We start from the raw sequence: 27,899 nt of genomic DNA, 5'->3' as shown, positions 1-27,899 counted from the left end.
GGAAAACAAGATTGGCAAACATAGGAGGAGACTGAGGCCGTTAAGCAGACAGATGTAGTCATCTGGAGGTAATGGAGAGACTAACGTGACACCAAAGTGGGAGCAACAAAAAGAAAAAAGGAGAACTGCAGGCCTTCATGATTCATTTTAAATTGCTCATTGCATGTTATATTTTGGACGACTTGCTTGCATATAATTCATAAGCAACATCAACATGAGCGGACAGCAATCACACAAACACGGGCAGGAAAACAAATTAGTTTTGACACGTTTCAGTTACAGTCGGTTCTCGGGAGTCCAGACTGAATGACCGAATCGGGTTCAATGTGCAACACAATATTAGGGCACAATGTATTCCATGTGTATGAATTCATGTCCATTTCCCCAGAGTCTTTGGACTCTGTCGACCCACAGTGACTTTTATTAATACCGTAACTGCCGTTATTATCATTATTGTTATTACTACATTACATCTGTTGCGCCTGTATTTTTTTTCTCACCTCTGTCATTATTTGAATTATTTATATGATATGCATTGAATGTTATTTGGACACGGGGCCCGATCATATCTGTACAGATTGTAAAGCCCTCTGAGGCAAATTTGTGGTATGAAAATTAGTTGGTTAATTTGCAATTACATATTTAAAAAGAAAACGGGGTGATCGAAATAACCCAACATGGCTAAACCAATTTCTAGACCATTTGCAGAATTATTTGAGAGTTCTTTTTAAATATATACGGTATCTATTTACTTGATTTTTTCTTTACACCTAATTTAAAGTAGCTAAATCCGATGTAGAGCATCTCTGAGTCAGAAGACACATGGATTCACGAGTAGATGCATACAGTGGATGGATGGGGGACCGATGGACTGGACAGCTCCCGCCCTACATATCGGTCTCTTCTCCTCTATCTGCAACCTCCACTCATTTACTGACGACTAATCCACGGCCCAGATTAATCCCTCAACCTCCACACACACACACACACACACACACACACACACACAACACACAACCCAATCTCTTACATAAAATAAAACATACTCAAATACACAGAAGCACAGTAAACACTAACAGTGACATTTCGATAGTGAAAACACTTCCGAGTTCAACAACATTCATAAATGATTGTCCTACTTGTACGAATGCGATTACAACTCTTATGTAAGCAGGGAAACAGGACCTGGACAGGCTCAAAAGCTGCAGGCTGAAATGAGCTGGGTTTTATCAACCAGAAGTCAAATAAGTCTCACATTACTGCAGACATGTTTCACAGATCACCGCTCACATTGTTGGATCACTTCCATACTATTCATTGCGCATAAATGACAACAAACAGGGAACATTTTGTGATTCTTAAATTATTGTTCCAGTTGTGTTTTCTTGGTGTGGTAAACCTGTTGGTGAGCTCATTAATGTAAACTACACGCAGTTCACGCCTGGTACTCTAAAGCATAGCAAAGGACTATAGTATGGACATATAAAAAAAAGATATTAAACAGCAAACACCATGATCCACAAATGATTCCAGGACCGCAGAGAGCCTCCACATCTTCCGCCGTAAAGACACACCTCTTCAGACTCTACCTCGACTAAAGACTAACAAATTGTAGCACTTAAATTGTACTTGTAACGTCACTCATCTATAGCAAATTGTAAATTGGCTTATTTGAGGAAATTGCACTTTCTTGTTCTCCTGAGTTTGTACCCTATGTACGTCGCTTTGGATAAAAGCGTCCGCTAAATGACATGTAATGTAATGTAATGATTTAAGAATACTTATTGTGTCCCCTAAACTGTCTTTTTCTCTTTCTCTGTCCCATTTTTCGCCATAGAGAGCCTGATCAAACCAAACCTACATGCACCAGAACGTTTTTATTTTACTTAAATGACTTGTTGTTCGTACGTTATAAATGTATAATAGGGGGCGAACAACTATGATTGCGCACACATTGAAGCACATTTAGGTTTATTCGGCACATTTGGGCTCAAATATGAGCATTACTTTTATAAATGGCGATTAGGACAAAAGATCACTTTATTAGCTTTTTGAATATGAGCCCCATGTTGCACCGCATTTCCAAACCATTTCAAATGTTTTTTTTTACGTGAAATGAACCCAGTTTGTACATCTTCCAAAAAGTAGTATTTGATATAAAATGATGTGCTCCATTTCCTCTTAAACTAGCAGTACTTGGTAAAAACATAGTATAACAAAAACCACGATGACATGGGGAAGCTTAAATATAAATATTACAATAGTATGTAATACATCACTTAAAAAAAATCTTTAAATCCTGCTAAAATAAAAAGTTACAATGACCAAATGAATTGTTGGCAAAGCCAAAATAAAACGTAATGCTAAAATGACAGATGATAATAATCTCATCTCTGAAAGCAGAAAAGAGCAGTGGGTCATGTGACCCGCACAGACACACACTGTACATTATGCACAGTGACGACTTGGACAGCGTGAATAATCCCCATCTGCTGAGCGAACATGCGACGTTGTTGAACATGGCTACGTCGCCACGCACTGTAACACGCACGTACACACAGAAACCCCGTCAGGCCATGAAGCCCCTTCGCTAAAGCCAATGTTTGCACTGCATCTTTGTCATGTAAGCAATGTTGAAAAGAATCCGACGCTGACTATCAGTTTTAAACCAGAGCGGCACCATGAAAAGCTCTAAGATCTGTGAAACAAATGGTATCAACCCCAAGAAGGCTGCTACAATTTATGAGACATTATAGAGTGGGAATGACCACCACAAGGCCTCCAGCATAACGTCTTCTGCCCTTTTGAACCAATCCATTTTAGCCAAGGAATCTATTTTTTATTCAGGATTTATGACAATAAAAACTTGACACACAATATTGAGCTGTAAATGTGGGTCTCTCGGGGTTAAACTCCCTGCTTTGTTATAATGTGTAAACACATCTGACTTGCAGACATTGCTTTGTCTTCAATACCAGTGATTATTATGCTGTGAGTAGTTTAATGCTGTCAGATTACACGGTTTTCTATCACCGAAACAAACTGCGTTTCATCTCCCACTCCCTTTCTGTCTTTTCAACCGAGTGCTGCCACGGGGAGCTGCTGACACACAGGGGGGATGATCTACTGTGTGTGTGTGTGTGTGTGTGTGCGCGCGCACACCAGTAATTGTGGGGGTCAAAACACAGTGAAACCCGACACAGCCATCCAAATATTGCCGGGAAAAGCCTTCTGACGCAATCCACACATCAGGCCAATCACACTCCTGCTAAGGTGTTGAGTCCAGCCTTTGTGTGTCATCTGATGACAAACGTGTGATGATACTAATGTGCATTGCTTGATACTACTCGGGTAAAGTAAGAAGATATGACCGCATCTTTTATCCAAGGAAATTCAGTGACAAGCAACACCAGACCTGCTCCGAATGTTGTCACCGCTGAAGTAAAATACTCTGAGAGGTATAAAAGTTTGTGAAACGCTCCAAAGAAAATCCAATTCAGCTAAACACAAACTTTCCGAAATTTTTAACCAATGGATTTCTTCTGACCCCTGAAACCAAACCACTGATCTGTACCATCATATCATCAGCAGGGACATACACATGGCATAGTAGTATTTAATAACGGACAAACAATATACTTCAGTTTTCCCAAACCCCAGTTTTCTGTATTTTCCATCCCCACTCACCAGTTCTTGGTTGGTAGAGTTGGAGTCATCTCCGGGGAAGGGGATGTAGATGGCTAAGGCCACACAGTTGGCAAAAATAGAAAGCAGTATAAAGATATCAAACGGTCTGGAAAGGAAACTGTTAAGGACATTAACGAAATATAGAGTCGTATGACAACTTTGGAAGTTAGTAGATCCTTGGAGGTAGCACGGGTCCATACATGCAAGCTCCTTAAGTCAACGACACATGTGCTTATTTATGGTGTGTTTTTTTTTGTTTTTTTTACATCCGTTCATCAACTTCCCAACCATCCATCTGCTGAGCTACGAGGCTACGAGGGGACCGATTCACACAGACAAACAAAATCCACAGCACCCGCCTTCCATCCATCAACTAGAGCCTCCGTCTGTGGGATAAAGGATACTTCCACTCCACCAGGCTGATGCAGGCCCTGCGGATGGGGTTGTTGAGGGTGAGGCAGAACAGAGCCCTGGGCGGCCTGCTGCTGCCGGACCCTCCCTGCTTTTTGCTTTTGGCGTACTGCTGCCTCTTCCTCTGCGCCAGCGAGCCCACAGGAGCTGGTCCCGTGGTGCAAACCGCGGGCTGCGTCCTCATGTCGGGCTTTTCGACATCGTCCTGTGCCTGGCGAGCGGCACTGATGGCGGCATGCCAGGCGAGGACCGGACTGACACCGGAATCAGTGCCGCTCGAGTCCTGAATGCCACTGTTGGCCCCAAAGAGACCGCAGGAGGAGCCGACGGGCTTGCCGGCGCTGGGCGGGGCGTGCAGGGCCTCTGGAGGATGCAGCTGGTGCAGACGGGTTTGGCTTTCGGACCAGAGCGCTGAAGTGTCACCGGGGGGAGCGGTCCTTTTGCTGCTGGCATACTGTGCCCCTGGAGGAAGAGGCGGGCGTTCAGAAACAAAACGGCCATGACCTTTAGCAACTGTTGGTTTGAGGATGAGCAAAAACATGTGCTAACATCACGTAGCCCGATGCTGCATTGAGGAACATTATACTGCCAATTTATGTTTCAAGGGACCAAATTGTCTCAAGAAGAGGTGTAATAAAGTGCAACATGTCATAGAGTTGTTGAACGTAAGTATTTTAAACTGTACGAAAAAAAGTTTGCATAACTACAGTAAGTGTTATTTTTTTAACAATGAAAGGGGAGAAAGAGGCAAAGACAAACAGTGATTGTACAGAGAACTCTTAAGTGACGATGACGTTTATTTCTGTTAAGAATGTGACCTTGTTTCTCTGAGCAGAGAAGAGACCAACATTTCATTTGAGCAAGCGAGCTTCTAACCATGTTGTTTTTGCAGATAAGAGCAGTGTAATTTCACATTAAATAACTGCCTTGCCCAACTAAATTAAATATGTTTGCAACACGACCACCGGTGTGAATGCAAGTTGCAGAAAAGTGAAGGGACAAAGAAGAACAAAGACTAGAAGGATGAGAGAACTATTTTGAAAGTATAGAGACAGCGGGTTGGAAATACTGCCTCGATGAGAGAGACGGAGAGTCATTAAAATCAATGCGGACCTCGGGTGGAAAAGACAGTGCCCTTGACACGTTCACTTTGGTTCACTGCAACCCCACAGCCAAATGACATCAGACACAGACACAGCGACGGACCTCAGTCACACCGAGCAAACCCAAAACACTCACTATTGCATCAGGATAACTGTTAAGACCGAGTGAGAGGGAGGAGGTTGGAGGAGGGGGCGATCATCCGAGTGTTAAATCCGTTCCCTGGGTTCGATTTATATGCGCTTTTTTAACTGTATTTATAAAATATATTTCAAAACAGAAAATGTCCTGCAGTTAATAATCCGAATGATTAACTGCGGGACAACTGAGTCTCCTCGTTCCAGGACACCGCAGCTGCAAAATAACAAGTGCAACCTGTTAACGATGGAAGCAGCTTCTCCGACGCAACAACAGTTCTGCAGGACTTTGCACATCTGTCACAAATTACCGAAGAAACCACTGGCGACCCCCCACCCCCCATCATCCCCCCTGCTGTTAAATGATTTACGTGTGGTGACTTTTGAAAACACTACGATGTTTTAGAGCACTTGTTGAAATGGTAAACTTAAGGGTTTTGGGGGTAATCGGCGCTGGTTGAAAAGTTGATCCGTCGTCTCTGGGTTCGCGGCGGGCGGCTCACACACCCGAAGCAGCCGAGGATCACAAACGCGCTCTCGGAGAAAAAGAGACCAAACGCCGTCACCCATTTTCATTTTTTCCAGAGAACTAAAGCAGCAACTCGTTTGCCAGTGGATGCGATGACCGCTGTCATTACAATCACGCAGCACAATAAATAGAGAACAGCCTCTTCAATATGTGGTCTCAAATAAACTGGACAAATAAAAGCCCGCACACGGATCGTGGAAGCGCGCAGAAACAGCGGGCGTCCAGAGAAAAAAAACAACGAGCGCTCGTCGCTTCCAACTCTCGGATTCAGCGTTCGTTACCTTCAGACTGTTCACCTGCTTCTTGCATCCTCGAATCCACATCGAAAAGGTCCTTTTTAGATCCAACTCATCGTTGGGGGAGAAAACACCAAAAGGTGTCGAAGCGCGCGCCTGAACCGAGCCGTCAACCTGAATTATAAAATATTTTTCCCGAGCAAAGAACCCTAAGAGGAGCGCGGAACATGTTCGCCACATCCGGGTGCCCGCCTGCAGATTCACGGCGGATCCCGACGGGCGCGCGCTGACCGCAGCAGTCCGTCCGCCGCCGCCAATTAGCGTCTGTGCGCGGAGGCGACAGCGGTCCGCGCAGGCTGCGCGCTAACGGGGCGCACCTGTTGCTGGACCCCGCCGGACGTCAGACGGCGTTTATTTAGCATTTCAACCCAAGAACGAACGTCCGGCGGGACAGGCCAGAGTCGTAATGTGCTTTAAAACAACAGTCACCGGATGGATGCTGGGTGTTTTTCATTAGATAGTTGCATGAAACTTATTGACAAGCCATAAGTGACACATTTGACATGCACGTAAAGCACAGTTTTCCTTGACGGTGTTTTCTCCATAGCAAGATAAGACACCACCCTATCCATTGAGGTCTACTTACGATATTCCAGCTCCTTGGATTTACCCCGAAGGGGTCTTCCCCTTATAACGAACGGCATTCTGTCACCTGGCTCTTCTCTGGGGCCTCATTTCGCCGATTTCTGGCTTCACTGCGCGGCGAACTCGAGAGGAAATGAGTTGTCGTATCTGTGCTGGAAGGTTACCAGGGATTGGATTACCTGTGCCTGCGTGGAGGACAACAGTTTCACGGTAGCGCGTAATCCTGCGATTATAATCCCTGCTGCTGTTCCCTCAATAGAGGCAGGTGGGTCAACTGGACCAAATGACCACGCACGAGATTGTATGTTTATCTTGCGGAAAAATATATTATGGTTTTAAGTACTACAGAGTTTCCCCGCATACCAATTCGAAATGGTGAACTTTGACAGAAAGTTTGACTGTACAGAATGCTATTGCAAAGAGCCTAACTAGTATTGTTTATATTGTTATACGTCAGGGATATATTGTTAATATTCTATAAAGATTTTTTGTAATTTAATTATATTTCCATTGCGGTTTAGAACTTTTTTTTTTAAGATTCTTGATTTCCGGGCAGACCGGAAGTCATAAACGTGTCTCCAGAAGTCCGTCCGTGCTGGAGCAACGAGCACAGTCAAGATGGAGACCGTTAATGCTGGGCAGACGATGAGCTTAGCGGCTCTGCAGAGACAAGACCCGTACATAAACAAGCTCCTCGATGTGACCGGGCAGGTGGCTCTCTACAACTTCAACTCCAAAGTGAACGAATGGGTGCGTGTGTGCGTCCCGGGCGCGCTGCACGGGGATGCTATCCTGTATATGCTAACGCTAGCTCCGTTATAAAAAAATTAAAAAAACATTTGTGTGTTGGTATTTTCCCAACTGTCACATGTGTCCTCGTGCGTACTGCGTGACGTGTCATTGTGTTAATGTTACGGTTGCTTGTTGTAAATTCATTATTATCCAACGCTGTGTTGTAAAGCTAGCAGAAGTTAGCTAGCGGCCGTCGCTGCTATTATGCTATTACGTTTTGGATCAGTGGTTGTTGTTGTGTTGTTTTTTTACACCCAATGTCACATATCGTTTCAGGAGAAGACTGAGATCGAGGGTACCCTGTTTGTTTATGCCAGGTAAGCTTAACACATGTTGTTGATGTTGATCATTGAACACTTTGTTTACTGTTTACTTGTTTACTGCGCACACGTGTAGGCCGCCGACTTTGTAAACAAAGGCGCTTCGATTGGAGGCTAATCTGATTTCCTCATGTTTGTTTGCTTTTTATTGCAGCCTTTTGCACACAGTGTTTCTTTATTAACTTGCATGCAATTTTGTATGTCCACATTTTTGTCCTCAAGTTGTTTGTTACAGTGGATCATTAATATAATATATCAATACTTAATATAGTATTGCTGATAACATATAATTAAGCCTTAAGCTCTGTTATTTTTAACTTGATTAAGACAAAACCGACGTCTTGAAGACATCCTGTTGTCTCTGGTAACTTGTGATACTAAATAACAATGCAACACATCACCTAACTATATAATTAATTTAATTTATATGTTAATAATCACGATTTCTTATCCATTGTGTGTCAGTATTTTTCATATGTAAAATGATTTTACTTTCGTATACATTTAGATTTGTACATTTAATGAAATACAGGTCTAGAAAGTTTGCTAGTGTCACGTCATGAGAAAGCTGTGGTAAAGTGTGACATAAAGTCTCACAGTGTCGCAATCTTTGCTCATCTAAGGTCCGCCTCGCCTCACCATGGCTTCACCATCATGAACCGACTGAGCACGGAGAACCTGGTGGAGCCCATCAACAAAGACTTGGAGTTCCAGCTGCAGGATCCCTTCCTTCTCTACAGGAATGGCAACTGTGAGTGGGATGTGGAATAGAGGCTCAAACAAGCCAAAAGAGTAGATCTCTTGCACCGTGCCATCATACTGCCGTAGACTGAACTTGGCTGTGACACGGGAGTATTATTCAACTTAGCGGATAAACCTCTTATGAGTTTTTCCAATATAGCTTGTTGCCAATACCAATCACAGACCAACTTTAAATGAAGTCATAAAGAGAAATGTGCAATATTGTCCCAGTGAAAATGCTCATTGATTCTTTGTCAGTGAGAATACGCATGTCCTGCTAGTAGTAGGTGTTAACATTCAGAATCACATACAAACAAATAAAATATAATCTCACCTCTGAAAATGCCGAATATACAACTCCCCAATGTTCTTTGGAACATTTCCTTTCCCTTTTGCTTGAAGTCATTTTGGTGTTTTGGAGTCGCATTTAGCAAGAAAACTTCCTCTGCTGCGTTTCTCGCGCTCATGGCCTCACACGAGCGTCCCGGGGCGCAACAGTTTCAGCTCGGTTTGGCCCCAGTCAATATCATTCTGCATGTGGCCAACAAGATTTGATTATAAATCCCACTACCTCTTTATATAGATCTAATCAAGCATGTTATTTTAACTGATTGCATCATCTGGTAAGATGCTAATGCTAAAGTCAGACTCCTTATAGAAACTGTTCTGCAGAAAGTACGGTGAAACAAAAAGGGTGATTCAATTCCTCAGATCTTGAGAAAGTAACTGACAGCGCTGCCACCTAGATAATCTATTACAAGCCTGAACAGGAGTTTCATCAAAGCAACGAATAAGGAATTAGACTGTTTCCCCAGTTGTTTGCTTATAAGGAAAAACAACATGGCCAGGCTCAGCGTCAGAGTCGACTGCTCCCCTTTTGGACTCTGTTTGCCGATCAGCCTGCCCGGTATGGAAGACATGATGTAATTTCCTGTTTCTATTCAGGCCAGAGCAGCGTCTCCCGAAAGCGTTGCTGGAATCCAGGTTATTTTTCCCGAGACAGGTTTGAATCAAAAAGTTGCGTAGAAAAACCTGTTGATATTCCCCAGGATGTGTCGGCGATGGTTCAAGGCTTTTGGCGGCAGTCAGTCGGAGTGATTCTGTCTAGCGGGTCTTTTTAGTCCATTGATGCTCTTCAGGAGTGCAACGTACTGGCTGAAGATTCCTTTGGTAGATCCAACATCAATTCGTCATCATGTTGTACCCGTCTTGGTGATCACGCTCCTGTGAAGGTGTAATATGTGGTGGTTGATGTGGAATATTAAGACTCCTTCCTCAGCGTTAAAGCAGGACGTGCAGAGACAGAAGATAGTAGTTTGATTCAAAGGTCCAACGCAGGCAGGCTAGATTGGCCCGAGCGACTTGATCATTTGTGTCTTGTTCGTTGAGTCCTGCTGATCGTGCTGCCTACGGTTCACAATTGCCTCCAACTTACATAATGTTGCTTAGAGAGACCAGTGCTGTGTGTACACCTGTTTACAACTCTGCATATTCCCCTTGGTAGCAGTTGATGCTGAAGGGAGGCAAACATTCAGGTTGCTAGGTTACCTCAGCCTCTTGAGGGGATTTTAATACGCCATTATTGCATCACATACACGCGCTGAAATGATGCACAAGCAACGTAAGAATGAGCGATTGTTTCAGATAAAAGTGCTAACATACAGTTGTTTCTGACTTCTACATTTTAGTGTGCATCGAGTAGTCTGCTCCTTTTGGGTGCTACTATTTGGTGTGTATGCTGGCCAGTCTGTTGATACACAGCATTGCGGTTAATATTTAGAATGAATCTAATGGGTCATGAGCAAACTTTCTAAACAGAATGTAAAACCTCATGTGGGAATTGCTTTGTCTAATGTCAGGCTGTCTCCATTACACCTTGTAACATGGTATCTGCGGCTTTTTTTGCAGTGGGTATTTACAGTATCTGGTTCTATGACAAGAGGGACTGTCAACGCATCGCTCAGCTGATGGTCAAGTAAGTAGCGTGACGTGTGTGTGTGTGTTTGGATAAAATGCAACAGTACACTGATCGCTTTGATTGTCTTTTTCACCCATTAGATTTACGCTTAAGAAACATTTAAATCTACATTTGACAAAGCGCATGTGTGAGTTATGTGTCACGCTTTAACTCTCCCCCAGGATTGTGAAACAAGAGGCAGACCAATCGCAGAGAGAGTCACCAGAGAGGGCGGCGTCAGGGAGGACCAATGGTGTCGCAGAACCACGGCCCTTCGACATCCTGGAACTGCTCAGCAAAGCCAAGGATGAATACCAGAGAGTGAGGAGGCAAACGCACCTAACAAGTTATTCATGAGCAAATATCTTTAACCTATTGTTTTTTTAGTGCTGTCACTGGGTTTGATGCACATCCATTAATCGTCATGGCAGATTATACATAAACATGAGTTTAGATCACAGACATGGGCTGATGAAGAATGTATCATTTGTAGTTTTTTAGTTCATGCGAACTTATTTAACATACTCATGACTCAATTATATAAATGTCTGAGATTACGGCAGAACTAACTCTTACTTCTGACCGCAGCAGGAAGCATGAAGTGTCAATGTATGACTTGTCCAATTTGTCAGAAGCTGTTTTTTACTCTGCATAGTACCCTCTGGCTCTTTTTGATATAACTTATTTAAAACTCCATTTGATTTCTGTGTGTGATGCAGGCTCAGGCAGGTGAAAGCGATGTGTCTGCAGAGGCTGATGGAAACGCAGTTGTCAATGCCACAGTGCAGCCGCACAGCGCTCCACAACCTGAAAAGGTACATACATGACACAAATGCAGATTAATATCCATCCACTTATCCTCTTAACTCCTGCATGCAGAGACTGCAGGAAGCGCAGCGTTGTGACACAATGCAAAATGCATTATCTTGATTGAACCTAGGAAATGTATCAGGAAGAAGCAGCACAGCCCCTTGTTCAATCCGAGGCGATCAGAGCGTTTAAACATGGAACAATCGCGTGTCTATTTTGGGTTTATGATGCGTTTCTTTTGGTTCCAGTCATCAAAACACCAGACCTGTCAAGCTCAAACACGAGTGAATCTCTTTAGTTTTCTCAAATAATCCATGCTGGGCATCTTACCCCTGCTTATTCCCTCCCCTTTCCCAAATTATTTATTGAATTATTTTATACATTAAATATCACATGATACTAAACAAAGCCATTATTAAATCACAGAGTGTAATTTCTGTCTTTCAACAGCAATATGAAAGAGAGCGAGTCCCACCACCGCTCACACATTTGTTTTTCTCGCCCCCAGAGCTCTCGTACAATGGTGAAGCAAATCACAGTAGAGGAGCTCTTTGGCTCGTCCTTGCCTAAGGACCCCGCCCCACCCACCCTGCTGGCACCAAATGCCCCCACTGCTTCCAGTGACAGTGACCCCTCCGCTGCTTACCTCCAGAAGCCGTCTTATCCCAGTCTGCCCCACCAAAACCCCGTCTTTCCTCCCCATCTCTCGGCACAAGACCCCGGGGCGAGTCAGCGCCACCAAGTCCCCGGCCTGCTCCCGGCTCCGTACGTAATGCAGCCCGGCCCTGTTTTCCACTCCGTGGCTACTCGGTCCGACCCCCAGCCTCGGTGTTCGGTCTCCCCTCTCATGGTTCTTCAAGCTGGCTCGGATGCTCGTGCCGGCCCCCCCGTCGTTTCAGCACCTCCCACACGGTATTTAGGACAGGAGATGCTCAACACTCTCAAAGCGGCGGTGCCATCTGTGAATTCGGACATCCACAAGCCCATGTTGGCACCCAACTTCCTGCCCAGCGCGCTGTTCCCCCCCCACAGCTTCAGAGAACCTGCGGGGAATCCCCTTCTCCAGCACAGCAGTGAGATGGATGTTTATTCTCCGTCTCCAAACCTGATGAAAGCAATGTCTGTGAGTTCAATGGTTTTTATCAGCAGCACTTTAGTGGCTCCGTTGACGGATATTCGCCTCATCTGTGTCTTGTCGTGCAGACTTTCAACGTCACATGTATTTAATTTTAATCCGACATATTGTTTCTTCCTGTGCCGCTTTCTCTCCCATCTTTTTTTCTATTTACAGGCTGTCCCCATGAGTCCGGGTCTTGCTTTTCCAATGCCGCCGATTTCTGTGCTTCTCTCCCCCAGCGCCTTCCAGCAGTCCGTCAGTAAGACACCAGCAGCAGCATCAGCGGTCCCAGCTGGCCCAGCCGAGCCCTCCCGCGCCTCCGTAGGAGCTTCTGAGGCTCCACAGGCAGCCTGCAGCAAAGCACAGCTACAGGATGCTCTCATCCACCTCATTAAGGTACATCAATTACAGCAATGTTTCTGGCCTGTGCGAGTGTGAAGCTTAAGCTTTTCTTAACTTAGCATTACAATGATACCGTCAAAATGTAAACGCCCCACTGCTACGTTTTGGTTCCAACCAAATTATAAAAACATGAAATCCTGCTCTAATCTCGGTGTGGAACCGTCGCCGGGTACAAAGGGGCGCGTGAGGAATGTAGAAACTAAGGCTGCCTTTCAACCAAAGGAGCCGGAGATTAGACTTGATTCCTAAGTAGTAAGCAACTTCCTGCTGGCCAAACGGCCGGTGCTGCGTGTGATCGAGAGAATCAGAGAGAAGCCAGTGAAGGACCTTATTCTAAAGCTGCTGTAAATAGACGGACCCCTTTTGTAAAAGTCCTTTATTAGATCCACTCAAACCTCAGTTGTCCAATTCCTGAGTAACGGATTTCTTAACTTTGAAATCACATTCTGTTGTTAACGTTTAAATGCCGCAATGTCAATCCGTAATCTGTTATTTCAAAAGTCCCCACCTTCCAAATGCTTCAGACATATCAACTGTCCTACAATTAGTAACATATCCCCGTGAACGTCGTCTTCTTGCTTACATGAACACACAGACGCAGTCCGTTCACTCCTCTCGTTCACTTCCTCCCGTCTAGAACGACCAGGACTTCCTTGGCGCCATCCACGATGCTTATCTGCAGAGTTTGTCCAAGGACCTCGGCAACATGAAGCTATAGTCCACGTCCACCTCCAGTGCTGTCCCTTCCAGTGCGGCCACCCCTCAGCGTCCTTTGGAGAATGCAGAGGTCAACGGGACTTAAGGAAGTAGCCGATAGTGTTTTCTTTCCCCACAAACACAACCCTTCAAAGCCAGTCCGTGTTCTAAAGCCTCTTACAGCATGCGGCGCGTCCTTCTACTTCCCCGTTCCTGCCTCCGAACAGGGTTCTTTGCTGTTTAATTCTCAGCTGAACCCTGATGCTTTCTCACCTTCCTGCATCCCCTCGGATCTTTTGTCTGCCTTGTCCAACCAGAACTACTGTGGGAGAGAAACGGACAAGAGACCATTTCCCAGTGTGGCCTTGAGCTTTATGGACACAGTGGAGCCGTCGGCCACGTTGAGCTGTGGCCGGATAGTCAAATCGTTTCGCTTTTGACCTTTTTGGAAAAGCGACTTTGCAATTTTAACATTGTGGGAATCAAAGACGCTGCTTCACTTTCTCCCCCGGTCTGACTTCTCGCAGTGCGGGAGCACTGAGGACACATGAAGACTACTGAATTAGAGGAAAGACCTCTGCTGGGGACCTCCGAACTGTCGTGAGGGTTCCTGACAAACTATCTCTGTGTGGAATACTCTTTTTCCACTGATGCAACCTTCCCCTCCTACGTAACGATGAGGCCCGTGCGAACAGCCGTCACACATTGGGGTCTTTTGGGTTTTGTCTCTTGATGATGAGAACGTTTTATGTTGTTTTTCTTTTCCAACCCTGGTCTCAGGAAGACGAAGCAGTTTCAGTATTGTTTGGAGAAGCACTCCCTGCTACTCTTTTAAAACTAGGTTACAGGCGGACATAAAAAAACAGTTCCTAGCTGTGTCCACGTGTCTCCCCGTCCGTCCTCCTGCTCGCCTGTCTCCTTCTCTGCTCCACCAGCTGAGGTCAGTTCTCGATGTTCTTTGAGGCGATAGTGCAGCAGACGACAAGCACCAGCATATTGGGATATTCTAGGACGCTACAGTTTGGTTACGTTCATGTGAATCTCTGGATTATGGTTCTGCAACAGTGTAGAATTTAAATATCGTGAGAAAAAGTCATTGCTGTCGATTTTGCCTGATCATTAACACGCCCACCTTAAATCTGCAATTGCTTAAATAATGGGGAGATGGTGACTGGTAGCTTCACTGTACAAAAGCAAACATGCCGGTAATTCAAACTGATGATGTAAAAATAGAAACTACCTCTGTTCCTTTTTCCAGAACCGACAAATCTAAAGTCACAACGGCCGCCTTGTTGTTTGCAGGTCTGTCGATTTTCTTTCCCTCTTTTTCTTTTCTCCTTCGTGCAGTAAAAGGTTACTGCAGCATGGAATTGTAAACCCTACAAGCCGGAGGGCGTCCCCTCCTCTTGTGCAACACTTAGTGGCTATTTGATGCTTTCCGTAAACAAAGGAAGCTAATCCAATGTTAATCAGAATTCAAAGATTTAGGGGGAAAACTTTACTTTGCATCTTGTGGGTCTTTGTAAACAAAGATAACAGATTGCCGTCTCTCAGGATGTCCAGCACATACTAGATCAATAAAAGAGTATAATGATCACGTTGAAGCACTATAATTTTAAAATACCATGTCCTTCCAGATGGCAACCTTAGCAGGATACCTTTTTTTAAACGAAGATGAATTGCAGAGAAAACAGCTTTTGAATGTTTTCTTGCAGACTTGCAGAATGTCACGTAATCAACATTTGGAAATGACTCAAGGAGTAATATGAATCTCTTTATAAGTACCTGTTTCCATGGTGATACTAAAACTTTACATTATGTTGCTAATTGAATGTATTTGCTTACTCGCATTATATGTGTGTGCCAGTCTTGTTTTCTCCAGTTGAACCGGCTTTCAGTAGCGACTGTTGATCATGTTTTTCTCCCCTCTTTTGATTTTACAAAATTAAGATTTCAATTGCAAAAAGGACAATTTGGATCATTTGTACCTTATTGTATCTTTCCCCTGTTTATAATTTGTCAATAAGTAATCTTTCCAACAAATCTTTTTGCCACGTTTGTGTTGGTTAAATAAACGCACAAAGGAAGAATGCTTGAAAAGTAGAGGGCTTTTTTCTTTTTTTAATCAAGGCATATATTTAAGATTTTAATGTTATTTTTGGCTTCGAGATCATTAATCTTATCAGAGAAAGATATAATTTCGAGAGAGAAAAGAGAATTTTCTAAGATTGTTGCCATTGTACATCATTTGGTTTATTTTGTGATATTAAAGAATTGAAATAGATTTGTCTGTTTTGGTTTGCTGCTGTGTTTCTATGAAACTTAAGCTTTAAAGATTAGACAGCATATATATATTTTTTGTTTTCAAGCGGACAATATTGTCGAGATCAAAATGATGACGCATTTCCTAAAGAAGGCTCCTAATTTGAAAGCTTTGTAAGAACAGGAATTCAGAGAAAATCCAATTGGATTTGGCCAGATGGTTTCCTCTAAAGTGCGTCATCCAGTAGAGGAGAATGATGCATTTCCTCTTTTCGACCACCCGATGTCACCGTGTGCTCGCTGTGGATCTTGTACTCAACACTGGATGCATCTCAGTCAACATTAAATTGTTAAATCAGCTGGTACCATGCGAGGGTTTATTCAATCCGTCAACTCGATCTATAAGGCTTCTTCTATTTCAGTGATAAAGCAAATTTTGGGACACACTAAGTGTCGTGTATGTCCTTTCCTGAATCGCCCTCCCAGGGCCTCTGCTGCCCAAACGGGGACGTCCAAACGTAGTCTCAGCCAGGACCGGAGTCCTCTAGAAGTCCAATGGAACGGATAGTCCTGTAGAATGAACCTTTTATGACTTGGTCAAAACAAAACAACCCTGCAGATCACAAATCCGTCTCCTTCTAGTGTCCGTCTGTACCTGAACGTAAGTGCAGGTTGTGCAGCTCTGCAGGTAATCAGGTCAGCCTGCGTGGGAAACGTCCGGGAAGATTACGGTCATCCGGTCCTTCCTTCTGCATGTCAGCGTCCCCTGCTGTCCACGCGTAAACGCCGTGACGTCTACGAGACCAACAAGAGGGCCTTGATTGTTTAAAGACAGAGCGCCGTACACTTGACTGGTATGTTTGTGCAACCTCTGCACTTCTTAATGGCAAAAATACGTTTCCTTTGGACCATCGATCAGACCCTCCACAGCTGGAGCCAAACACACAGCATCGTTCTGCACTTTGCTCAAAGTCTACTGTGTGTGGTGTCTTGCGGACAGCGGAGCAGATTATGACCATTTACTGTTCCACTCCCACGTTTTATAATATTATACAATTCTGTCTGTTTAAGATTTGTCTAGAAATTAAGACAACAATACACAGCTGTTTGCGTTACTTGACGTTTCTCTGTTCAACCTCACTTATAATAAAAAACCGCCATGAGGTGTGTGTGTGTGTGTGTGTGTGCGTGTGCGTGTCCCGTGCCAGCGTGCGTGTAGCTCAGGTCTCAAAGCCCTCCTACTGTTTGCTTATTGGTGGTCATGCGTGACGGTTTGCAGTAACTGTCGGCTCCCTTTAGCCTTGGATTACCCCCCTCTCCTCCCTCATCACCCCCTCTCCCCTCTCTCCTCCCTCCTCCCTCCCTCCCTGTCTGTCAGGATCCAAACCTCTGCCGCTTTTTAACCCCTGACATCATCGGCTGCCGCACCACTATCGCCTTCCTTCTCGGGACAGCAGACCCGTGGACGTTTAACTCTTCGCTGCACTGACTCTTCGGCCGGATGGAGGACTACCACAAACCCGACCAGCAGACGCTGCAGGCGCTGCGCAACATCGCCACCAGGCTGCGGATCAACTCCATCAAGGCGACAACCGCAGCGGGCAGCGGGTAAGCGAGGTGTACGATGTGTGAACTGTAAGGACCGTACGGGCCGAGGCTGCTGCGCGATGCGTGCACTTGCGTGCTTCATAAGAGGGGGGAACGAAAGTAGAGGAGCGCACAGCGCAGCTGGAGTGTCCAAAGCGGTGTGACTGCGCGCTGCAGATCGCGTGCAGGAGGATCAGGAGAGCAGCTGCTGCACATCACAATGAGAGCGTCCCGTGTGATGTGCCAAAGCCAGAAGGAATGGAGAATGTTTCCTTAATCGTGTTTTCTCTGAGCGTAAAACAGTTCTGTGTCCACATACGTGATGCGTAATGTGCGCGCTTTGTTAGGTGTAAAGAGTCAGGGAGGGGGGTTGATTACCGGGGGGCACATACATCGCTGCAGGTGCAACAGTGTCCCGGTGCGGCGGGGACCCGGTGGGTGAGTGCACGTTCCCGAGCATTCGGCCCGTGGGTCGTGGGTTTGTGAGGAGGCGGCGGAATGAGGCTCGTGAACTCGAGGACGCGCTCCTGCAGCGCGGGCCCGCTACGTGCGCGCGGCCTCTTGTGCAAATGTCAAACAACTATGGACACAAATACGTCCGGTGAGACATTTCAAGGTGAAATCCCAAATTGAATTCAACGTAATCGGAGTCGTAGAAGATAAAAAAAAAGATGAAAATGATAATAGACAATATGATACGTGGAACTGTACTTCTGCTGTTAAACGATTCACAGTTGAACAGTTTGGCTCATTTACTGTGTATCATCTGCTGCTTCCTCCGGATTTGATCATGTTTCAGGAGAAAGCGCCTCCATGGATGGTCTGATGGGGGTCATGTTTGCATGTGGTTTGAAAATAAAGAGAATAACAACATGCAAGACATACAACCTTGAACATAACCTATATTTTGTGTTAGATTGTCTTGACTTTAACAGTTTAGTACCACGACACCGTGTGTGTGCAGGTTTCTATCGCAATCAAGAGACCGATAACATTTTTTATGTCATTGCTGTGTGTCCAATATTTCTTTTTTCTTTTTTTGTTTTTGCAGTCATCCCACATCATGTTGCAGCGTGTCAGAGATTATGTCTGTGCTGTTCTTCCACACCATGAAGTACAGACCGGAAGACCCCCGTAACGCCAACAACGACCGATTCATCCTCTCTAAGGTGAAACCAACGCACACAATCAACCACGCATACGTTGGAGCTAAAGCTCCCTCCGAATTTGATGCGCACACTCACACTTCCAAATTAAGTTTCATCCTTTACTACCCACATTTAATGTAGTAGTAAACTCTTTAGAGTCCGGCGTGAGGAAAGCAAAGCAAATCGGTTAAACCGTATGTGATCTTACACACTCAACCATTGACCTTTCCCCTCCCCGGCCTCCCCCAGGGTCATGCGGCCCCTGTGCTGTACGCCGTGTGGGCGGAGACGGGCTACCTAAAGGAGAACGAGCTGCTCAACCTGCGCAAGGTGGACTCCATCCTGGAGGGACATCCCGTGCCGGTGAGCTGAGGTTCAGACCTGCAAGAAGTTCTGGATCTGAAAGCTTTTTACTCCAGCGTACCAACTCGAGTGCATTGGGAGTCCATGAAGAGCATTACACTACCACTCTGTGTGTTCATTTGGGGGTTTTCAGCCAAAGCTTAAAACATACCCGTACATAAACATTGAGGAAACTTTCATAGCTTGTATTAGTTTATTGGTTAGGGACGATGCATTTTACTAAAAGAATCCTGTTTTTTTATGATATATTTTATCAACCCAAAAATCATATTATATTGTGGTCAAGGTCAAGTTTGCTTATTTGGGCTGTGGGCAAACCCTCTGACCACATCTAAGAACCTTGAAATATTCATATGTAATAATAATGCTGAATGTAGCCGCACAGTTTGCTGCACAGACATTTACACAGATACTGTAAACTGTGACAAAGATGTTCTTGTGTGACAGGGATGGTCGTCCCCCGGCTCCTTTCTCCTTCGCTGCACACATGAATAAGACACTGTTCACATACATCCAGATACAGACAGTCTGCTAGGCACCGACATCTCTTGTTTAAGATATTCAATATAATCCATCCACTGTACTTCATGCCGCCTGTGTTTGCAATCTTGAGCCCTTCTGCAGCCTGGAGAGTGAGATACGTGTGTGTGTGTGTGTGTGTGTGTGTGTGTGTGTGTGTGTGTGTGTGTGTGTGTGTGTGTGTGTGTGTGTGTGTGTGTGTGTGTGTGTGTGTGTGTGTGTGTGTTAACAGAAGCAGCAGTTTGTGGATGTGGCCACGGGTTCTCTGGGTCAGGGGCTGGGAGCTGCCTGTGGAATGGCGTACACCGGAAAGTACTTCGACAAGGCCAGGTAACTCGCACGACAAAGACACACAAATGTCGACCCTGAAGCTCTCCTGAAATGCAAAAGACATTCAGCCGAGCCTGCATGTGCACATATTAAGGTAGACCGTATTAAATGATGCATGATGCATAATGTACACTGCAGTGGGCGGCGCAGACGAGTGACATTTCAGCCTTTAAATTTGGATGAAAGCTCACCTGACAGGCCTGGTCTGTGATTACATTAAGGCAGAGCCATGAGATCTGACCTGGGATCAGTTCACCTTCAAATCTGGATGAGTGATGATGTGCTTACTGATCGGAAATCAGAAATTACTCTGGGTGGTAAATTAAGTGCCAATTAAATCAGTGATAGTGATTCATTTGTCTTTTGTGAAATTCAAAATCCTAAATGAGATGAATCGATTTTGTTGTCGTTAGAAAACTGCACGCAAGCTGTTCTTTTGTGTTTAGGGTTTCAAACACAAACAGGCCTGCAATGGACGGCGCTCGTGTACTACTCAGCTGAATGTGAACAGTGCTGCGTCCTTGTGTGTCGCCTTTTGTTCTGGTGTCATCTAGAAACTGCCACATGGTCTCCAGTCCAACAATAGAGAGAACGCATTTGTGGAAAATGTTTGAAAAATGTCAGCGCTCAACACAGGAACACGCTCCGACAAATTAAACTCTGGACCGAACAGAGGGAGAGGCTCTGGAAAGGCAATTTTGTAAATATTCGCGCAGCGGGCGCGGTTACACAGGCGGTCGGGGGCCGCCGTAGTTGCAGTCCGTGTTGGCGGCCCTCGATATCTCTCACTCCGCATTCTGTGTGCACTCGATTGTTTCTGCTCTAATAATCACACATGCAGAGGCACAGCTCCTCCCTCGTCTCTGCGCCCCACCCTTCAGTCGTGTTTTCTCTCCAAAAAAAAAAGGCCATTTTGATTAAAAATAGATTAGATTATATTGCATACGCGTATATGGGTAAATGGGAACACTGTGTGTGTGTGTGTGTGTGTGATTGAGCATACGTGCACACGGCCGTATCACAAATGCTTCTCAAAATCCTTAGCGGCCTTAACGGTACAGCACATACACACTACCTATACTCCAAGATCAATGGGAATGAACCGTGTCAGAAAAATTAATCTACACGCAAGCTGACGCTCCGCTTCTCTGAGGGCGTTCATCAAAAATCAATACATGACTGAACATGTCAAATACACTTTTCGTCAGAGCGTGAATAACTTCTCGCTGCTTCGTGCTCATGTGACTGGTTCAATAGTTTTTTTTTTAATTTGAGGTTATTGGATCACACACATGCAGAGTTCCTCCTCATGCTCGTTAATACTTCCAACCGAAGTCAGAAGAGATTGCAACCGATCGGCGAGTGCAGGGGGAGTGTTCGTGATACCAGATTGGTTTCATCTATGTTGCATATTATCGCAATCTGCAGTTTTTACTTTTTGTACAATTTTGGAAACCTCATAATTGTAAAAGAATGGGGGACTAAGGAAACGTTATAGTCTACATAACTGGGATGACTGAAGGACGTACGTGATGTATGCAAGAGAAAACAAAATGCAACAAATACTTAATACTGATAAATGGTGAGACTATGTTTGAGAAATGAACGTGACACCGAATATATTTTAGTACAAAGCTAAAAACTTCTCACGAACATCATAAAGTGATCTGAAGCCACTAGAGATGAAAACAGTGCTGAGATGATAGATTTCCTTCCTCATCCCCTTAAGACCAATAAGATTTTTAAAATGTAAGGAATTTTGAATGGGTGAGTAACCTTGATTTCAACATGTGCTCTTATTGTACGTCTTACCTTAAGACCTGCTGGTACTTAACTGAAATAAATGATTGATTCAAGCTCAGTTGCTGAAATAGTCAGCCAACATGTTCTACATTTTAGAGACCTTGAATAATTAACACAAGTCGTTTTTATAAGGTTTTGTTCAATGCATCTTTATAAATCATTACGGATAGTTTCAGAGGACTCATTTCAGTCTAACCGTTTTCCTTTTTCATCCCTCTTCTCCATCTCCCCGTCAGTGGAATTCCTCTTTCCCTTTTCTTCCCTTCTTCCTCTCTTTCCTTTCTGTGCGGTTTTTATTCTCGGGGCTGGATTGCGTAGCGCGATGCGACGTGTCTCAGCCCATCTGCCAGCTTTAATGACAACGTGTCTATTTGACTGGAAAGCTGTCAGCAGTCGTTACACCGCAGGAGCAACTAGTGAGGGTGATCTTTTTGGGTGTGAGGCTCAGCTGTCCCACTAAGCCCCGTAGGAGGAATCAGAAGATGGGAGGATGTGCCAGGAGTGCAAATGAAGCTCTACTACGTAGTCTTCATCAGCTCTGAATAGAAGTCTAATCCCTCTCTGGTCGTAGCTATCGGGTCTTCTGCCTGCTTGGTGATGGAGAGATGTCCGAGGGCTCCGTGTGGGAGGCCATGGCCTTCGCCTCTTACTACCAGCTAGACAACCTGGTGGCCATTTTGGACATCAACCGCCTGGGTCAGAGCGACCCGGCTCCCCTTCAGCACCACGTGGAGAAGTACCAGCGGCGCTGTGAGGCTTTTGGGTGAGCAGAGGGGGGTTCTGCATGAGTGCCAGTGTGATTCTTCCGTGAATATGACATTAACCAGAGGAATTCACCTGTAGGACTGCATGTAATATCTGCTCCCTCCCGCGTTATCAGATGGCAGTCCATCATTGTGGACGGCCACAGTGTGGAGGAGCTCTGTAAGGTGCTGAGTCAACCGCGCCACCAGCCGCTCGCCATCATCGCCAAGACGATCAAGGGAAAAGGCATCCCAGGTAACTAGGGACACAGGCACTGATCCACAGGAGGAGTACAGGCTGTTAGTGAGGTTCAGAGCTTAAGTAAGGTTCCTGCATTCTTAGTTTCATCTTTGATTCAAGGAGAAAAAAGCAATAATTAATAAATGGGCATTGAGGGCCGTTGAGTGTGTGTCACATCCAGGGCAGATTCTGCTTACCTGTTGGTGGCAGCTCACTGCAAATACTATTTCTGTTTGACGTTTTCCCGCTTTGGGAACCGACCGCAAGTGCAAAGGGGCCCAAACTGCCAGTGATCCAGGCAGTGCTTTAGTGCTTTAGCTACTGCAGCACAGTAATCCTTCAGAATGTGTAGGATAGACTTGCAGCAACAGCCCTTTGTGCTTGTGTGTTCAGGGGCAGCGTATGCGACCATGTGAGAACAAAAGAAAAACTGTTGTTTTAACAGCAGTGTGTGTGCGCGTGTGTGTGTGTGTGTGTCTAAAAGAGAAGTATGCCTTTGTGTACATAAGATTTGGTCAGAAATTGTGATTGTTGTCTTAAGCCCGTGGCCTCCTCATTCTGACCTTTTTGGATCTTTGAAGTAGCCTGTTGGGATCCACTGACGTGGAATATTGTTATTAGTGTGCCGACTGTCGATAGATTATTTCATGCACATGCATAAATGTGGAGGAGTGTGCTGGACACGAGGAGCAACATGGTGTATAGAGAGTCTGTATCTCCAGTCAACCTTTGTTAGTCACCATTTTTATTTTTCCTAAAGAAAAAAAGATGTTGCTTTTATTATCTCCACTCTATAATAAGTTGCTCTGCTGCTACAAGAGTTGTAGTTGCATTTAGTTGCTGTCAACATTGTGTGTTGTTTTTCAGCGGCGGAGGATAAGATGGGCTGGCATGGGAAACCCTTGCCCAAAGACATGGCCGACAGCGTGATCAAGGAGATGCAGAGTCGCATAGTCAGCTGCAACAAGCGCCTGTATCCTGCACCGCCCATTGAGGACGCCTCACCTGTCAGCCTGCGCAACGTCCGCATGCCGAGTGCACCCAGCTACAAACCTGGAGACAAGGTGGGACAAGTGGTGACAGACCAGCTCGGATGTCTTGATTGACCTTCACATCTCACAATTTGCGCGTCTGACCGTATGTTATGTTGGCCTAATCTCAACTTTTCAGATAGACCCTCACATGGCTTCAGCCAATCCGCTGTATCTTCCACTGAAACCGTCTGTTTCTGCGTTACCAGATTTCTACAAGGAAGGCCTACGGCACGGCGCTGGCCAAGCTGGGCCGTTACAACGACCACGTGGTTGCGCTGGACGGAGACACCAAGAATTCCACCTTCTCCGAGCTCTTCAAGAACGAACACCCCAACCGCTACGTGGAGTGCTACATCGCAGAGCAGAACATGGTGAGAAAGAGACCTTTCGCGAGGACCATCCGGGATATTATTCCATTCAGTAAACAAAATGAGGCACAACTTTCCATCGATAAATCCCGGCTCCTTTTGCGCCCTTTCTGTCTCTCTTGTGCTGCAGGTGAGCGTTGCAGTGGGCTGCGCCGTGAGGGACCGCAACGTGGTGTTTGCCAGCACCTTCGCTACCTTCTTCAGCCGGGCCTACGACCAGCTCCGCATGGCCAGCATCTCTGAGAGCAACATCAACCTCTGCGGCTCCCACTGCGGGGTCTCTATTGGTCAGTTCCTGTGCGTCTTCTCACCAATCATGACCTGAAATAACTGACCGTTGACCTTCTTTAGCGGATCTTTTCTTTTGGGGAGGTTTAAAACGTGCACAATGTGTGTCTCATGAGAAGCAATCCAAGCTTTAACCGCTGAGCAACCTGCTGAAGATATCTAGTTGTTCATTGTTTCATCAGATGAGTTGTTGATTTAATTTAATTACAATCTGGGTTCCGTGTGACCCACTTTAATTCTGCTGACCGTAAACCTTTTCTCCCAAACTTCTCCCCCCCTTTGTTATCCATCTTCCTCTCCCGGCATCAGCACACTTGCTCCTCCCCCCTCTCGCTGTCTCTGTGTCATGGAGGTGACGACAGAGCGGCCCTGATTCTCTTTCACCACCTCCTCCTCCTCTTCCTCCTTCCCTTACTCCTTCACTCCTCCAGGTACATTGCATGAGCACCTTTCCAGACTGAATGCATGCCAGTCTACCAGAATATATTTCCCAGCCTCCGTTTAAACCTGTGAGTCTTGTTGTATTTCACTCGTCTGTTTGACGCTGAGATGTGTGTATATGTAGGTGAGGACGGACCTTCTCAGATGGGCCTGGAAGACCTGGCCATGTTTAGGGCTATTCCCACGGCAACCGTCTTTTACCCAAGCGATGGAGTCTCCACTGAGAAAGCTGTGGAGCTCGCTGCCAACACGAAGGTACACATAGTCACCCATGATAAGAAATCCAAATGATTGAACATGTCTAAGGTTTGAGAGCAGAAGGACAGCGTCATCGTATCGTCATTCATGGGATCCGGTCCTGCGCACTTTTTGTGTTAAATAATACGGACTCAGTTAGATGTTTTCATGGTTTGTTTCAGGGTTTATGTTTCATCCGAACGAGCCGCCCAGAGAACTCCGTCATCTACAACTCCAATGAGGACTTCCATGTTGGTCAGGCTAAGGTTTGTACCAGCGTTTTATATATTTCATGCTCTTTGAACCCGTTTCCTTTTATAGCTCATTATCACAAATGACCAGAGAATACGTTTGGATTCCACAAAAAAACTCGTCTTCACTCCCCACTCAGGTTGTGTACAAAACCAATGACGACCATGTGACTGTGATTGGAGCAGGAGTGACCCTCCACGAGGCTCTGGCGGCTGCTGAGCAGCTGAAGAAGGGTATGAAGACCACCATAAAAAACCCGACACCATAAGAGTGTACAATCCATATGAACCATCAGCCGGACTGAGGTGCATTTCTCTGCCCTCCTCCCTCAGAAAGAATTAACATCCGTGTGATTGACCCGTTCACCATCAAACCCCTGGACTCCAAGACCATCATTGACAGCGCCAGGGCCACCCGAGGACGCGTCATCACAGTGGAGGACCACTACTACGAAGGTGAGGGGTTGCGGATGACCTGCCAAAAACAAAAAGTGATGTATTCATCTATTTAAGAAACTATTTTCTTTAGATATTTGATACGTGATGAAACAAGGTGCATTTCAGCGTCAAAAAACAGAATGAGGATGAAATGTGAAGCCGTATCGGCGAGAACTTGTAATGTCCCATAAACAGACGTTTTGTAAAACACGATGACAGCCATCAATAAAGTAGCTCCGCATTCATCCACCGAATCACCTCCAATTTAAAATCAGTCTCGTGGATCCCATGTTATTAGCGGCAGCGCTTTAAACCAGCAGGCATAAGGATGGTTATGCAGCTGGCCGGAGCAGCAGAGGACAAACCGCAATCTGCGGACAGATGGAGAAGGAAAGAGGATGAAGAGGAGCTTGGGGAGGAAGAGGTCAGAGGTGTAGGGATTCTGAACGGGACACAGAAGTAGTCGTGGGTTTAATGAGAGATGCAACATGCAGAAATGGTTGAACGTATGAAATCAGTTGGAGGCGGGTGGGCGAGCTTGTCGGGGTTTCTTAATTCCAGCTCTGACCTTCAGGCTCACTCTGACCTACATACAGGACCAGCATCAAAAAGCAGCCGCCAGAATTAGCTCTCTCTCTTTCTCTCTCTCTCTCTCTCTCCTGTTGTCCTACACGTAGCCGCTTACTCTTCTTGTTGACAATGTGTGTGTTTGCCATGATAGAACCAGACACACACACACATTGAGATTCAGTAGTTCATTAGGTTCAAGTAAAAGTGCAAAAGCTTGCATACGTATATTTAGTATGTAATTAGTACTTTTTTGTCCCTGCCCAACTTCCATGTTCACTCAGTCAGAAATGTTTGAATGGCAGTTTGAAGTGAGACATAAAAAGGAATGTGTGTGTGAGAGAGAGAAGGGAGGGGTGGAGGGAGGTGAAAGTCGAGGGCGTTGGCCGTCCTGTCAGTCTACATCACATCGCTGCAGAGCTCAATCGCCCATGAAAGGTGTGACCGAACACGACACGAGGACCAAAAGGGAGAAATTCTCGTTAAAAACCCAAATGTGATCCGTTTGATTTGAGCGAGCCGACCCTCTGATCGACGCCCCTGGCCGCCGTGTGTATTTCCTCAGGTGGTCTAGGCGAGGCCGTGTGCTCAGCGGTCGTGAACGAGACGGGCTTCACCGTGCACCGCCTGGCGGTCTCCCAGGTGCCCCGCAGCGGCAAACCGCAGGAGCTGCTCCGGATCTTCGGCATCGACCGCGACGCCATCACTCAGGCGGTGCGAAAGGTGCTCAGCAGCACCGCCAACGCCAAGTGAGGACGTTGCAGCGAGGGGCCCGGTGTTCGGTAAAGGCCTCTGGGGGTTAACTGGTGATCGCCATGGAGACGACAAGCCAGGAACCCGACACAGCGGGAGGGAAAAGCCCTTCTGGCCCAAACTCACGCTCTTCTCCTCGTTAAACAATCCAAGGCAATCGTTTGAAAAATCCCCCCCCAAAAAAAGAACCCCGGCTTTCCTCTGTAACTGTCATTGACGTGGTTTTGACACCCCAGATTTTTAACCCATTAGTTTGTGTAAACACCCCCCCTCCTTCTTCCTAGGGAAAGTTCTGGCACTGCTGTAGTGTTCCAGTAAAAGCAGTGAACGTGGTTTGGAGTAAAGTGAAGTGTTTTTATATTTTCTGTGGAATCCCTCTCACTTCTTCACACATCGTTTTGTACGTACGCCCCCCCGGTTCGACTCTTTAACCCCCCCACTCACTCTGGTCTGTTCAAGCACTGACTGTTTTAAACCTTTTGACCCTGACTTGGATGGGACTGCTTCACATCAATAAAGGGAACGTTTCTTCACAATATCCGTGTCTGAAGTCTTTGTTACGGTTCTGATGTCATGAAAGTCCATTTTTACAGTGAAACCACATTGTACGAAACCTGTTTTCGTTTTTTTGCACAAGAGCAAAGCGTGTCCGGCTGTTGCCAAGGCAAGCGGCAAAATAAAAGCACAGATAAAAAAAGATATTTATCACACAGCCCCTTTCAACGGGAAAATGAACCACAAGTGTGACTTGTGGAAAGCCACAAAAACTAAATATATAAAACTCAGTTCAATATTTTTGTGAATTTGTTTTTAAATTTAGCCGACACATTAACATTGTACACTGATTTTTGATAGTCCCAGCCTAAACATGTGGCATACTATATTGTTTCCAACATTTAAAATAATAGTAACAATGGGAATACATTACTAAAATTAAATATCTTT

General features: G+C 45.5%; 3 protein-coding genes across 28 annotated transcripts in view; 2 read left to right on the top strand and 1 right to left on the bottom strand.

Moving 5' to 3' along the window:
• cacna1db (calcium channel, voltage-dependent, L type, alpha 1D subunit, b) overlaps positions 1–6,985 on the bottom strand; it is a 61,389-nt gene extending 54,404 nt beyond the window's left edge. For 24 of the 25 annotated variants that reach the window (XM_040194407.2, XM_040194410.2, XM_040194415.2 and 21 more), the window contains exons 1-3: positions 6,748–6,985; positions 4,092–4,560; positions 3,688–3,793 (exon numbers count right to left, since the gene is read on the bottom strand). In XM_040194407.2, the coding sequence (XP_040050341.2) occupies positions 3,688–3,793; positions 4,092–4,560; positions 6,748–6,805 (633 nt within the window). In that variant the 5' untranslated portion in view covers positions 6,806–6,985. Of the gene's footprint in view, positions 1–3,687; positions 3,794–4,091; positions 4,561–6,146; positions 6,467–6,747 lie in introns of those variants that run through there. The other variant, XM_040194409.2, reaches the window with a different exon arrangement.
• Positions 6,986–7,265: 280 nt separating this feature from the next.
• Positions 7,266–15,865, top strand: dcp1a (decapping mRNA 1A). 2 transcript variants are annotated; one of them, XM_078084741.1, is made up of 9 exons: positions 7,266–7,496; positions 7,815–7,855; positions 8,482–8,609; positions 10,508–10,574; positions 10,739–10,877; positions 11,276–11,371; positions 11,875–12,489; positions 12,658–12,879; positions 13,523–15,865. In XM_078084741.1, exons 1-9 carry the CDS (start codon positions 7,365–7,367, stop codon positions 13,601–13,603), a joined length of 1,521 nt encoding a protein of 506 aa, XP_077940867.1. In that variant the 5' UTR covers positions 7,266–7,364; the 3' UTR covers positions 13,604–15,865. The 2 variants fall into 2 exon arrangements, with proteins under 2 accessions (XP_077940867.1, XP_077940866.1); XM_078084740.1 differs by having other exon boundaries at positions 7,305–7,496; positions 11,875–12,879.
• Positions 15,866–17,009: 1,144 nt separating this feature from the next.
• On the top strand, positions 17,010–27,490 carry LOC120829874 (transketolase). The gene is made up of 14 exons (XM_040194453.2): positions 17,010–17,451; positions 18,482–18,599; positions 18,828–18,941; positions 19,693–19,790; positions 22,165–22,356; positions 22,474–22,592; positions 23,445–23,641; positions 23,818–23,982; positions 24,110–24,266; positions 24,833–24,963; positions 25,128–25,211; positions 25,337–25,430; positions 25,530–25,652; positions 26,767–27,490. The coding sequence occupies exons 1-14, from the start codon at positions 17,345–17,347 to the stop codon at positions 26,952–26,954; spliced, it is 1,887 nt and encodes a 628-aa protein (XP_040050387.1). The 5' UTR covers positions 17,010–17,344; the 3' UTR covers positions 26,955–27,490.
• The last annotated feature ends 409 nt before the right edge of the window (positions 27,491–27,899 follow it).

This window comes from Gasterosteus aculeatus, chromosome 2 (genome assembly GCF_964276395.1).
Source record: "Gasterosteus aculeatus chromosome 2, fGasAcu3.hap1.1, whole genome shotgun sequence".
Classification (NCBI taxonomy): Eukaryota; Metazoa; Chordata; class Actinopteri; order Perciformes; family Gasterosteidae; genus Gasterosteus; species Gasterosteus aculeatus.
This window is presented reverse-complemented; position numbering and strand designations above follow the sequence as displayed.

Coding starts and splice junctions, on each gene's coding strand:
- LOC120829874 (XM_040194453.2), top strand. CDS start 17,345: ATGGAGGACTACCACAAACCCGACCAGCAGACGCTGCAGGCGCTGCGC. Junction 22,593..23,444: donor CAAGGGAAAAGGCATCCCAG/GTAACTAGGGAC, acceptor GTTGTTTTTCAG/CGGCGGAGGATAAGATGGGC. Junction 25,653..26,766: donor GGAGGACCACTACTACGAAG/GTGAGGGGTTGC, acceptor GTATTTCCTCAG/GTGGTCTAGGCGAGGCCGTG.
- dcp1a (XM_078084740.1), top strand. CDS start 7,365: ATGGAGACCGTTAATGCTGGGCAGACGATGAGCTTAGCGGCTCTGCAG. Junction 7,856..8,481: donor ACCCTGTTTGTTTATGCCAG/GTAAGCTTAACA, acceptor TGCTCATCTAAG/GTCCGCCTCGCCTCACCATG. Junction 10,878..11,275: donor CCAAGGATGAATACCAGAGA/GTGAGGAGGCAA, acceptor TGTGTGATGCAG/GCTCAGGCAGGTGAAAGCGA.